The sequence below is a fragment of the Protopterus annectens genome, chromosome 16.part0 (assembly GCF_019279795.1).
Source record: "Protopterus annectens isolate FY-2018-M chromosome 16.part0, PAN1.0, whole genome shotgun sequence".
Lineage (NCBI taxonomy): Eukaryota > Metazoa > Chordata > Ceratodontiformes > Protopteridae > Protopterus > Protopterus annectens.
The window spans coordinates 43,439,628-43,452,915 of NC_056750.1; the positions used below are offsets into that span (position 1 = coordinate 43,439,628).

The 13,288-nt window shown below is 43.0% G+C and overlaps 1 protein-coding gene across 3 annotated transcripts in view; it reads right to left on the reverse strand.

Moving 5' to 3' along the window:
* POMT1 (protein O-mannosyltransferase 1) overlaps positions 1–13,288 on the reverse strand; it is a 1,532,857-nt gene that overhangs the window by 277,898 nt on the left and 1,241,671 nt on the right. For all 3 annotated transcript variants that reach the window (XM_044058401.1, XM_044058399.1, XM_044058400.1), the window contains one exon: positions 7,619–7,732. In XM_044058401.1, the coding sequence (XP_043914336.1) occupies positions 7,619–7,732 (114 nt within the window). The remainder of the gene's footprint in view (positions 1–7,618; positions 7,733–13,288) is intronic.

The following is a 13,288-nucleotide window of genomic DNA, read 5'->3' on the forward strand; positions in this document are numbered from 1 at the left end:
TGTTTCGACCTCTGATTTGAGTTGTGCAGTTTTAACAGTTCATGTGAGTAGTTAGTTAAAGTTTATTATATTTTTTCCAGCCTTTTGTTATTTGATATTTTTATGTTCCTTCGGTGTTTCACTTATTTTCAGTACCTCTGAGTGCATTTGACTTCTTTACTCCTCTAAATTACTGGACGCTATCTTCTGTACCAAAGCTAAAACGTGAGCTGCTTTTTGCTCAACATTCTTCCCCGTGTTTTTTCTTCTCCTTTTCCGGTTGATTTTCTCTTACTTACTCCAAACTTCTTTGCAGGTATGCAGGCAGTACAAATGCTACCCAGTTAACAGCACTTTACCCTGACTAATAACTTTTACTTTTTTATACTGTTTTTTTTTTCTCAGTTTTACGTTTTACACTGGTAGAGTTCGAATCAACCCACTGATCAATATGCAGCCATCTTATCTTGGAAGCCCTCTGTCAAACAGCTTTTGGATTTATTTCCTAATTTGCATCATTTATGACATACGAGAAATCATATGAGATATTACTTTCAATACAGTATTGTGGAGAAAAGCTCTCAAGAAGGAACAGTTTCCTACTTTAGATTACTCGAGGAAGTAAACAGATTTGGGTCATGCTGCATAGCAATGAATGAGGCAATGGGCATTATGGGGTATCTGAAGATTGCTTCTGCAGCTTGTACTATTTCAATTTGCCCAAAAGCAGGTTTAAAGAATACTTTTCTATTGTGCTGGAGCTAATATGTGTGTGTATGTGGGTGTGTGCGCACGTGCATGTGCATACGTGTGTGTGTATACGAAGGGATGCTGGAGAGAGGGATAGTAAAGAATCCCAACATAACAGAAATACATTACACATTCATTCTGCTCTGCTGTTATTCAACTTATCAGTGACTTTATAAATAGCTTAACTTCCATTTTAAAATGTTACCCCCCCCCCCCCAGCTAAGCGTGAGGTAGAAAAAAAGGGCATGAATAACAGCAGTAAAGACTGACAGGTAAAATGTTATCAAGGTGCCAAGGTCCCTCCCCCTTTCCAGAAAGCAGAGCAGTGCCATTCTTCTCCCGTCTCCAGATATTAAGTACACCAAATGAAGCAGACAAAAGGCAGTACATGCCTGTAAAGCTTCAGAAGAGAGGAGGAGAAAGGAGAGTGAATATATTAGAGATAATGGACCTGCTCATCCAGATCTGTCATTATGGTAAGTGCATTCATATCTGTTTTAAGTCCATCTTAGTTAACAATAAGATCAGTCTAATCTAATCCTCCTGGGTGGTATCACATTATAACAGTTGCTACAGAGGAACACCTGGACCTGGACATCACATGTAACTTATACTGCTCACAAACGTGTAAAGAGACGACCAGCTAGCTGGTGCACAAATGATCATCTATAGCAGTATTATAGGAAAAATACCTGACTGGTACTGACTGACCAGAAAATGTAGCTCCTACATCTAAAAGTGGTTTAACATATTTGTTATAACAAAACTGAATGTGGTCTGTAAGATATTTTACCAGAGTTAATTTCGCTATCTTTATTTATTTATTTTTCAGAAGGAGATGAAAAGCTGAGAATTCTTTTGGACAAACTTGGTCTAATCCTCAACTCTTGGTGTGCATTATGCACTGAAGATACTCATCACAGAAGAATGAGAGAAGAGAACTGAAAAGGCAAACCTACACATACATTCATTTTTATCACCACTTAAACTAGTTGAGGTTGGATTATGTGGCAACTCTGGCATAACAAAATAACTAATTTGTAAGGAAACTTTATCTTAATGAAAGAATAGAAAAAGAAGATAAGCTGATATGAAGTAATAACACAAAAAATTCTCCTAGAAAAATAATTTCAAATCAGCTGAATCTGCAAATTCTGGAGGGAAGGGAGAGTTAGCTTTACCATCAAAAAATAAATGTTCAAAAGTCTGACTGAATCTTTCAAAGGTAGCTTCAAGAGAAAAGGATGGATCTGCATACTTTTAAACATGCCAGGGAAAAGGAATCAAGTGTTCTGGTGAACATCTGTTACGGCCACACGATGAACCTTAAAGGAAGACTGAGTTCAAAAAATATGGGTGAGACACCATACAACAGATGGAAATGGAGTAGTAAATGAATTTAGACTTCTAGAGTTGACCCATACAGAGTATCTACTTACTCTTACAAGTCTTACACGCATTTGTTTTTTGGGAAGAAGCAATTATTTTATATCACTCCAAATGGAAAGAAAGAGATGCAAGCCATTAGCATAAGAGAAAAAGTGGTTAGTTGATGGGGAGTTAAGTTCTGGATAAAGTCTGCCCTAAGTGAAGGAAGCTGGAGCTGTTTCATCAACAAGTGGGTCAGAAATAGGGGAAATTCTATTTTTTTTGGGGGGGGGGGGTTGAGAGAAAAACAGGACTATGGGTCTGACCTTGGACTTCATTTGTTTAGCCTTCTGCATGAACACCATAATCAGAGGAATGATAAAACTATAATGGAGTCCAGAAGGACATTTCTGGACTAGTGCATACTAGGGGTATTCCCCAACTGGAAGAGCTGCTGAAGGACATTTCTGGACTAGTGCATACTAGGGGTATTCCCCAACTGGAAGAGCTGCTGAAGGACATTTCTGGACTAGTGCATACTAGGGGTATTCCCCAACTGGAAGAGCTGCTGAAGGACATTTCTGGACTAGTGCATACTAGGGGTATTCCCCAACTGGAAGAGCTGCTGAAGGACATTTCTGGACTAGTGCATACTAGGGTATTCCCCAACTGGAAGAGCTGCTGAAGGACATTTCTGGACTAGTGCCTACCAGGGATATTCCCCAACTGGAAGAGCTGCTGAAGGACATTTCTGGACTAGTGCATACTAGGGGTATTCCCCAACTGGAAGAGCTGCTGAAGGACATTTCTGGACTAGTGCATACTAGGGGTATTCCCCAACTGGAAGAGCTGCTGAAGGACATTTCTGGACTAGTGCATACTAGGGGTATTCCCCAACTGGAAGAATTACAGAGTAGACGCTGCTGCAGTTGGTATTATATGTTGAGGCAAAGAAGTCACAGCAGGATTTTTTCTGGTCAGAAACCTTCTGCATCTCTAGGGGTGTAGGAATCACTTAAATGTTAGAAGATAATGGCTGAGCCTATCCACGGGTGAAATGGCTCCCCATGGAATATTACTAACTTCTAGAAAGGAACTAGATGACAGAGTACACTTGCAAACTATCCTAGTTTCTTGACAAAGATGGTCTGATTGGTTCCTCCCTTCCTGTTTATGTTCTTTATCACCGTCATGTTGTCAGAGTGGATGGCTATCAGACTCTGGGGCAGGAAGTCCAGAATTTTTTTAAGGGTCAGAAGAACTGCTCTTGTCTCTAGTATGTTGATGTGAAGATCTACTTCAGATGTTCAGGCATCTTGCACAGTGTGTGCCCCTAGTAATGTCCCCTACTTTATGACAGATGTGTCTTTGGTGATTACAACTAAGGGAGTAAAATTTTGAATGTTCTGCCTTCTTGTAAAGCTGGGCATTTGCATCCATCATTTGAGATGCTTCTTACAAGCACTTGACACTACTGCTGGGACATTGGAAGCCACTGCTAAAACTACTAAGGTATTATCATTTGGTACCTTGCAAAAGGCATAATAGGAATCACTGTTGCAGTGAGGCCCATGATTATGAGGCAAAGGTGAGAGGATGCTGAATAGGAGGTTAACAGTACCTTCTGCTGGAAAGTATGAACTTTAACTGGGGAATACAAGATCTGAACACCTTAAGATGTCCAGCCTGAACGAATATCGAGCAGCTGAGACAGATCCAAATGGAACTTTCTCAACTGTCACTGTTTTTCCCTGACAGTGGAACTTTTCAATTAAAAACTTCTGAGTGCAGAGCAGGTTATCCAGGTAATAGAACATCTTGCAATCTTAATACCATGTATGTACATTTGAACTCTCATGAGGTTGAGGTTAGCCCAAATAGAAATGTCTGTAACTGACAGTGAATGGCTTCTGCCCATAAAATCTGATTCCACCTGGACGTTTTGCTGACCTTGACAATGAGGTAAGTGTCCAAAAAGCCCCAAAAGGAGATCCAATCTCCTTTGGAAAAGCATGGAAAGATAGACTATACAGTGGTTATTTAAAAGTTTTCTTTGCAAATGAAGCTGTTTAGGCCGCTTAAATCTAGTACTGGCCTGAGGTTTTTTGTTTTCTTTGACTTTAAAAAGAATTTGGAATATTATTTCACCCTTTTCTAGTCTGGAGACCTTCTAGATTGCTGTGATCTGCAAAAGGCTGTTGAACTCTCTTCATGTTGTTTGCTTCTGATGGGGTGGGGGTGTCTTTGTCCCCTCTGGATAATACTGTACATATCCACCTAACCTTTGTATCAGTCAAGCAGGAGGACTGAGGAACAGGTGACTTCTGAATGCCTCCACAGAAGGATAGTCAAAGAAGACCTCAGGAATAGTGCTCATATTTGCCTGTAGGTGGACCATGGCCCTCCTGCAAATGACCATTCCTTGTGGAAGTATGGCTTTTCTGGAGGTTGCCCTGAACATCTGGGTTATTTCTACACTATTGATTCATTTACTCTTAGCCATGTCTGAACTAATTCCGATGTAGATTCCTTTGCATATTTAAAATGGGCATTAAGACAGCAGAAATTTGACACCATGAGCATACAGGGTTCTTCCCTCTTTTTTCACCACAGCTTCCATGTTTAGCTTAACCTTGAGGTCAAAAATACATGGGTTCTGGAAAGCAGAGTGCATTGAAGTCACCTTGATGTCCAAGTAAAATCATTAAGTTTGAGCCAGACATGTCACACACACTACTTCTGATCCTATGGTTCTGGACAAACCTTTTGCAGCATTATACACTGCCCTCATTATTGGTTCATGGTGACAGAATTCTTATTGCAGGTCTGACCACAGGTTTCTGGAGGCTGAAAACAAGTGCTACAACATGGGTGCCCAGTATGGAAATCTCGGACCACAGCTCCAGTATTTGGGCAGCTGGAGGATCTGATCAGGTTCCATCAAATGGCAATGGAGGCCACCTTGAACATGTCCACTAAAGCAGGGACCACCCAAGAGGAATACTTGATAGACTGAAAGGCCTTTAGTAGTGTTCTCTGTGAGAACAGCACAGGTTCCATGGGTCAACTCCCCGTTTCTCTAATCATTTTCACTATTTCCCCAAAAAATGGTTAAACACAGAAAGTGGTGTTGTGGAATTGGTGTCTTTCTCTTTGATATTTGGCAGTGGTGACTCCTTAAAGAATCTGATACATTTCCTCTTGCGCACCAACCTCCTCAGGATTTTTGGAGGGGATGGATCCAGGGAAGAACATTTTGCAGCCAATACTGCAGAAGGATGCTACAAAGTGTGTTGGGTCACTGTGTTAGTGATATGAGAGATGGGAGGGTAAAGGACACAGGAAAGAGTGTTCTGCACTTGTACAGGTGCCAGCATCATGGCAGAAAGTTTGCATGTCCGGTACTCTGGAGAAGATTACTGGCAGACCCAGTGCCAGTAACTTACCATGACTTCTACAGGAGTGAGCACATGGGCACCAGTACTAAGAAGTCTAACACACTGACTGATGAATAGATGCCTCCAAGAGCACTGGGACCAATATAGCCATCACTATCACCTGCATTGTGGCCAAAGCCATTGACACAGATGACAAATTTAATGGCATCTGATACTGACATAGACATCACAGATCTCACTGCTAAAAAAGGTATCACCATCAGTGCCCTTAGAGTAAGACAATACAACCTAGGAACTGGATACATTAATAAGGGAGATGGGTGAAAAGGTATCACCATCACTGCCCTTAGAGTTAGACAATACAACCTAGGAACTGGAGACATTAATAAGGGAGATGGGTGAAAAGGTATCACCATCAGTGCCCTTAGAGTTAGACAATACAACCTGGGAACTGGAGACATTAATAAGGGAGATAGGTGAAAAGGTATCACCATCAGTGCCTTTAGAGTTAGTGAATACAATCTAGGAACTGGAGACATTAATAAGGGAGATGGGTGAAAAGGTATCACCATCAGTGCCCTTAGAGTTAGTGAATACAACGTAGGAACTGGATACATTAATAAGGGAGATGGGTGAAAAGGTATCACCATCACTGCCCTTAGAGTTAGTGAATATAACCTAGGAACTGGAGACATTAATAAGGGAGATGGGTGAAAAGGTAACACCATCAGTACCCTTAGAGTTAGTGAATACAACCTAGGAACTGGATACATTAATAAGGGAGATGGGTGAAAAGGTATCACCATCAGTGCCCTTAGAGTTAGTGAATACAACCTAGGAACTGGAGACATTAATAAGGGAGTTGGGTGAAAAGGTATCACCATCAGTGCCTTTAGAGTTAGTGAATACAACCTAGGAACTGGATACATTAATAAGGGAGATGGGTGAAAAGGTATCACCATCAGTGCCCTTAGAGTTAGACAATACAACCTAGGAACTGGAGACATCAATAAGGGAGTTGGGTGAAAAGGTATCACCATCAGTGCCTTTAGAGTTAGTGAATACAACCTAGGAACTGGAGACATTAATAAGGGAGATGGGTGAAAAGGTATCACCATCACTGCCCTTAGAGTTAGTGAATATAACCTAGGAACTGGAGACATTAATAAGGGAGATGGGTGAAAAGGTATCACCATCAGTGCCCTTAGAGTTAGTGAATACAACCTAGGAACTGGAGACATTAATAAGGGAGATGGGTGTAAAGGTATCACCATCACTGCCCTTAGAGTTAGTGAATACAACCTAGGAACTGGAGACATTAATAAGGGAGATGGGTGAAAAGGTATCACCATCAGTACCCTTAGAGTTAGTGAATACAACCTAGGAACTGGAGACATTAATAAGGGAGATGGGTGAAAAGGTATCACCATCAGTGCCCTTAGAGTTAGTGAATACAACCTAGGAAATGGAGACATTAATAAGGGAAATGGGTGAAATGCTGCAAGTAGTTTCCTCCCATTTCTTAAAGTACTATCTGTAAAAGCCTTAAAGAAAAAAAAAATTTTTAAGTATTAATCATCTCACACACAATATTTACAGGAGTTATGTTTATAATGGAATGCAAGACTGAAGACAAAAAAGGGGGCAAAGGCCCCACCACAGTAAGAAGAAGTAATTTCTTAACTAAATTTGTCAGGGCACCAAAAGGAAGAAGGCCCAAAAGAACACTGATGAAAGAAGTCGATAAAAAAATTCTACTAAAATAGAAAGTAGATAGCTGTAGAAAGAACTGGAAGAAAAGTGAGTTATAAACAGGTCATATCTTTTTCTCACAAAAATTCAAAACTAGTAAACTGAGTCCATTTCACCATCTGAATAGAGTATGGCAAAACCAGTGTGCATTCTGAGACACTGAGAGGGATTAAAGTAGCTGACTGGCGTTACTCATGCTGCTACTGAGTATGAACCTCCTTGTATCAGGTCCATGTGCTACCATAGCTAAATGTCAAAAGTACAGAGCAGAACTGGTTCCCAAACACGAGGCTCCTGTCAGAGAAGTGTCCACTGTTATTTCAGCACAGTAGCGATACAGAATTAATAAGGTTATAGAAAAGAAAACTTACATTGCTCGTTGGGTGTAGCCAATATGCAATATTGGTATCCATGGTAACCCAGTCCAAAGGGGAAGAGCTATACTTGTGTTCAGCCTCTTCGTTCTTCAGGGTGAGCATCTTCCACTGAAACAAACAAAAAGAAATAAAACGCATGTCTATGGAGTTTTACAGTGCTTATCCAGCATACCGTATGAAAAATTAAAATATACTGGATATGCTTGTGTGTGTATAAAGACTTCATTACCATATGAAAAATCAATATGTGCTGGAAAATAAAAATTATACATTTTAGAATATGAAAGCTCACTTTACATGACAAACACATAATTATAACTAAAAAATGGTAAAAAAACACTTTGCACTTGATCTTTAAATATTTAGCTGAATGTGCTGAACAGAGAAGTGAGTGGACGACAGGTTCATACTATGCATGGCTATAATGGCAACTGATACTTGAGTTCCAATGTGCTGGCAAGCAAGATAGGAAGAAAACATGCCTAGCTGTAATAAAATGGAAGTTACAGGAATTATAAATGAAAACCGGAGGTACCATGAAAGAAAAAAAAAAATAAGTGTATGTTATACTGGTGTAGCGGTAGCGTTGTTGCCTCACAGCAAGAGGTTCTCCCATTCGATTCTCGGCTTGGGTTGGGAGTGACTTCTATGTGGAGTCTGCATGTCCTCCCCGCGGTGGAGTGGGCATTCGAAAGACATGCATTGAATGGGTGTGCCTTCGTAGAAGGTTGGGCATTGGGCTGGCAACTCGATACCATAAAAAACAACTGCCAATCATTAATGAACTGGAGTTCCGCTGTGACAACCCCTAACCGGGAAAAACCGAAAGACAAACAACAACAGCAACAATACTCACAGCACATTTCATAAGCCTAGCATTAACCAACAAACTACACAAAATGATCCACCAGCTCAAACGTACATTCCTGCAGAGTATGCAGCCAGCTCAGTTTTTGAGAAGAAAAGTAAAAGATTATTAAAGAACTTTAAACCTTCTACCTTCACTGCATTCCACCTTAACTTCCTTAGGACAAAATAACCAACCCTAACTTACATTTACAACCTTGTGCTCACCAGAGGAACTGATCCTGCCATCATTACACCTCTTCCTAAGGTACCTCACCACAGGAACTGATCCTGCATTCATTACACCTCTTCCTAAGGTACCTCACCACAGGAACTGATCCTGCCATCATTGCACCTCTTCCTAAGGTACCTCACCACAGGAACTGATCCTGCCATCATTGCACCTCCCTCTTCCTAAGGTACCTCACCACAGGAACTGATCCTGCCACCATTACACCTCTTCCTAAGGTACCTCACCACAGGAACTGATCCTACCATCATTACAGCTCTTCCTAAGGTACCTCACCACAGGAACTGATCCTGCCATCATTACAGCTCTTCCTAAGGTACCTCACCACAGGAACTGATCCTCCCATCATTACAGCTCTTCCTAAGGTACCTCACCCCAGGAACTGATCCTGCCATCATTGCACCTCTTCCTAAGGTACCTCACCACAGGAACTGATCCTGCCATCATTGCCCCTCTTCCTAAGGTACCTCACCACAGGAACTGATCCTGCCATCATTGCACCTCTTCCTAAGGTACCTCACCACAGGAACTGATCCTGCCATCATTACACCTCTTCCTAAGGTACCTCACAACAGGAACTGATCCTGCCATCATTACAGCTCTTCCTTAGGTACCTCACCACAGGAACTGATCATGCCATCATTACAGCTCTTCCTAAGGTACCTCACCACATGAACTGATCCTGCCATCATTACAGCTCTTCCTAAGGTACCTCACCACAGGAACTGATCCTGCCATCATTACACCTCTTCCTAAGGTACCTCAACACAGGAACTGATCCTGCCACCATTACACCTCTTCCTAAGGTACCTCACCACAGGAACTGATCCTGCCATCATTGCACCTCTTCCTAAGGTACCTCACCACAGGAACTGATCCTGCCATCATTACAGCTCTTCCTAAGGTACCTCACCACAGGAACTGATCCTGCCATCATTGCAGCTCTTCCTAAGGTACCTCACCACAGGAACTGATCCTGCCATCAATGCACCTCTTCCTAAGGTACCTCAACACAGGAACTGATCCTGCATTCATTACACCTCTTCCTAAGGTACCTCACCACAGGAACTGATCCTGCCATCATTGCACCTCTTCCTAAGGTACCTCACCACAGGAACTGATCCTGCCATCATTACACCTCTTCCTAAGGTACCTCAACACAGGAACTGATCCTGCCATCATTACACCTCTTCCTAAGGTACCTCAACACAGGAACTGATCCTGCCATCATTACACCTCTTCCTAAGGTACCTCAACACAGGAACTGATCCTGCATTCATTACACCTCTTCCTAAGGTACCTCACCACAGGAACTGATCCTACCATCATTGCAACTCTTCCTAAGGTACCTCACCACAGGAACTGATCCTACCATCATTGCAACTCTTCCTAAGGTACCTCACCACAGGAACTGATCCTGCCATCATTGCACCTCTTCCTAAGGTACCTCACCACAGGAACTGATCCTGCCACCATTACACCTCTTCCTAAGGTACCTCACCACAGGATCTGATCCTGCCATCATTGCACCTCTTCCTAAGGTACCTCACCACAGGAACTGATCCTGCCATCATTACAGCTCTTCCTAAGGTACCTCACCACAGGAACTGATCCTGCATTCATTGCACCTCTTCCTAAGGTACCTCACCACAGGAACTGATCCTACCATCATTGCAACTCTTCCTAAGGTACCTCACCACAGGAACTGATCCTGCCATCATTGCACCTCTTCCTAAGGTACCTCACCACAGGAACTGATCCTGCCATCATTACAGCTCTTCCTAAGGTACCTCACCACAGGAACTGATCCTACCATCACTGCAACTCTTCCTAAGGTACCTCACCACAGGAATTGATCCTGCCATCATTACACCTCTTCCTAAGGTACCTCACCACAGGAACTGATCCTGCCATCATTGCACCTCTTCCTAAGGTACCTCACCACAGGAATTGATCCTGCCATCATTACACCTCTTCCTAAGGTACCTCACCACAGGAACTGATCCTGCCATCATTGCACCTCTTCCTAAGGTACCTCACCACAGGAACTGATCCTGCCATCATTACACCTCTTCCTAATGTACCTCACCACAGGAACTGATCCTGCCATCATTACAGCTCTTCCTAAGGTACCTCACCACAGGAACTGATCCTGCCATCATTGCACCTCTTCCTAAGGTACCTCACCACAGGAACTGATCCTGCCATCATTACACCTCTTCCTAATGTACCTCACCACAGGAACTGATCCTGCCATCATTACAGCTCTTCCTAAGGTACCTCACCACAGGAACTGATCCTGCCATCATTGCACCTCTTCCTAAGGTACCTCACCACAGGAACTGATCCTGCCATCATTACACCTCTTCCTAAGGTACCTCACCACAGGAACTGATCCTGCCATCATTGCAACTCTTCCTAATGTACCTCACCACAGGAACTGATCCCACCACAGGAACTGATCCTGCCATCATTACACCTCTTCCTAATGTACCTCACCACAGGAACTGATCCTGCCATCATTACAGCTCTTCCTAAGGTACCTCACCACAGGAACTGATCCTGCCATCATTGCACCTCTTCCTAAGATACCTCACCACAGGAACTGATCCTGCCATCATTGCACCTCTTCCTAAGGTACCTCACCACAGGAACGGATCCTGCCATCATTGCACCTCTTCCTAAGGTACCTCACCACAGGAACTGATCCTGCCATCATTACAGCTCTTCCTAAGGTACCTCACCACAGGAAAGTACAGTTTTGTACCTACCATAAATGTAGATGTCCGATAGATATACAACTGCAGTCATAACATATGGGTTGTCCTGCCTCAGGCAGCCCTCGGTCGTCCGGATTCCAAAGTCTGGGTCCGACGTCAGCTGATGTCGCATTTCTCTCCGATGTCAGAGCGGCTGGAGTACATAAGCATCAGCCGACGCCATTTTCTTCAGTGTTTCTTGCCCCAGATGCCAGGTGCCCTCCAAGGAAGGCTGTAATCAAATTGGAAGACAAAAACAGGATTCCAGACAAATAAGTAAGCAATAAACAGATACACCATAACAGATATCCCCAGCTAAGAGAATCAGGGATAGGAGTGGACCCTAGACATAGAGGGGTATAGAGGGAGGGAAAATCCGACTGCAGTTGCATATCTATCGGACATCTACATTTATGGTGGGTACAAAACTGTACTATGTCCTTCAAGAATGCAACTGCAGTCATAACATATGGGTAGAATATCATAGCTTAGCTGGGGGAGGAGGAATGCTCTAGGAAAAAGATGGTGTGGCAATCAAACCCTGCAGGACTGCCGAAGCAAAGCCTGCTCTGGATCTGGAGTATAGAGGGAGATTGTAGTGTTTGGAGAATGTATGCACGGAGCTCCATGTAGCAGCTTCTAGAATGTCCTTTGTAGGCACCCCTCTTAAGAATGCTGTAGAGGTGGCTGTAGCTCTGGTGGAATGTGGTCTGACATTGGCAGGAACAGCCTTCCCATGAAAGGAATAACAGAATCTGATGCAATGTCCAATCCATTTTGAAATGGTCTGTTTTGAAATTGCTTTTCCTTGGACTGCAGGGGCGTAAGCTACAAAACGTTGTTCAGACTTCCTACTGGTCTTGGTTCTGTCCAGGTAGTATCGAAGTTGTCTGTGAATGTCCAAGGTATGTAACAGTCTTTCCCCTTTGTTCTCAGGATTGGGGAAGAAAGCAGGCAGATGAATAGCTTGATTTAAAGAAACCCTAGATACCACCTTTGGCATAAAGGTAGGGTTGGTCCTTAATGAAACCCTGTCCCTGTGGAAGATTATGAACGGTGGTATTGCCATTAGGGCCTGTAGTTCCGAAACCCTTCTTGCTGAGGTAATTGCCAACAGGAAAGCTGTCTTCCATGAGAGAAATTGTAAGTCGACTGAAGCTGCTGGCTCAAATGGAGGGAGAGTCAGTTTTTCTAGGACAAAGTTGAGGTCCCAGGCTGGCACTGGAGCCTTTCTTGGTGGCTTAATGTTCTTGATTCCCCTGAGGAATTGCCTTAGCAAAGGATGTGAAAAGACAGGCGGATCAGTGTTATATCTAGCTGAAATAGCTGAAGTATGTATCTTTATGGAAGAATATGAGAGTCCATTCTGTAGCATATCTGCCAAATATTCCAGGATGAGTGGGATGTTCAATAATGATGCATCATGTCCCTTGCTGGTATTCCAAATGCTGAATCTCTTCCATTTTGCTAAGTAAACCTTTCTGGTGGATGGTCTTCGAGCCTCTGTTAATATCCGCTGAACTTCCTTGGAGAGATAGATTGAGGTTATTCATGAGATCTCCCAGGCTGTTAGCTGCAGTGTCTGAAGGTTTGGATGCACTGTTTTGAAGTTGTGTTGAGTCAAAAGTAGGGGCCATTGGGGCAGGGCCCACTTCTTGGTGTGACATATGCTCCGTAGTAGTGGATACCAGTGTTGTCTTGGCCAGTCTGGAGCTATTAGGATCCCCTTGGGTCTCTGCTTTGATCTTTAGTAATACTGAGGTCATCAGTGGCAGAGGTAGGAATGCATAGATTTTTAGGAAGTTCCAG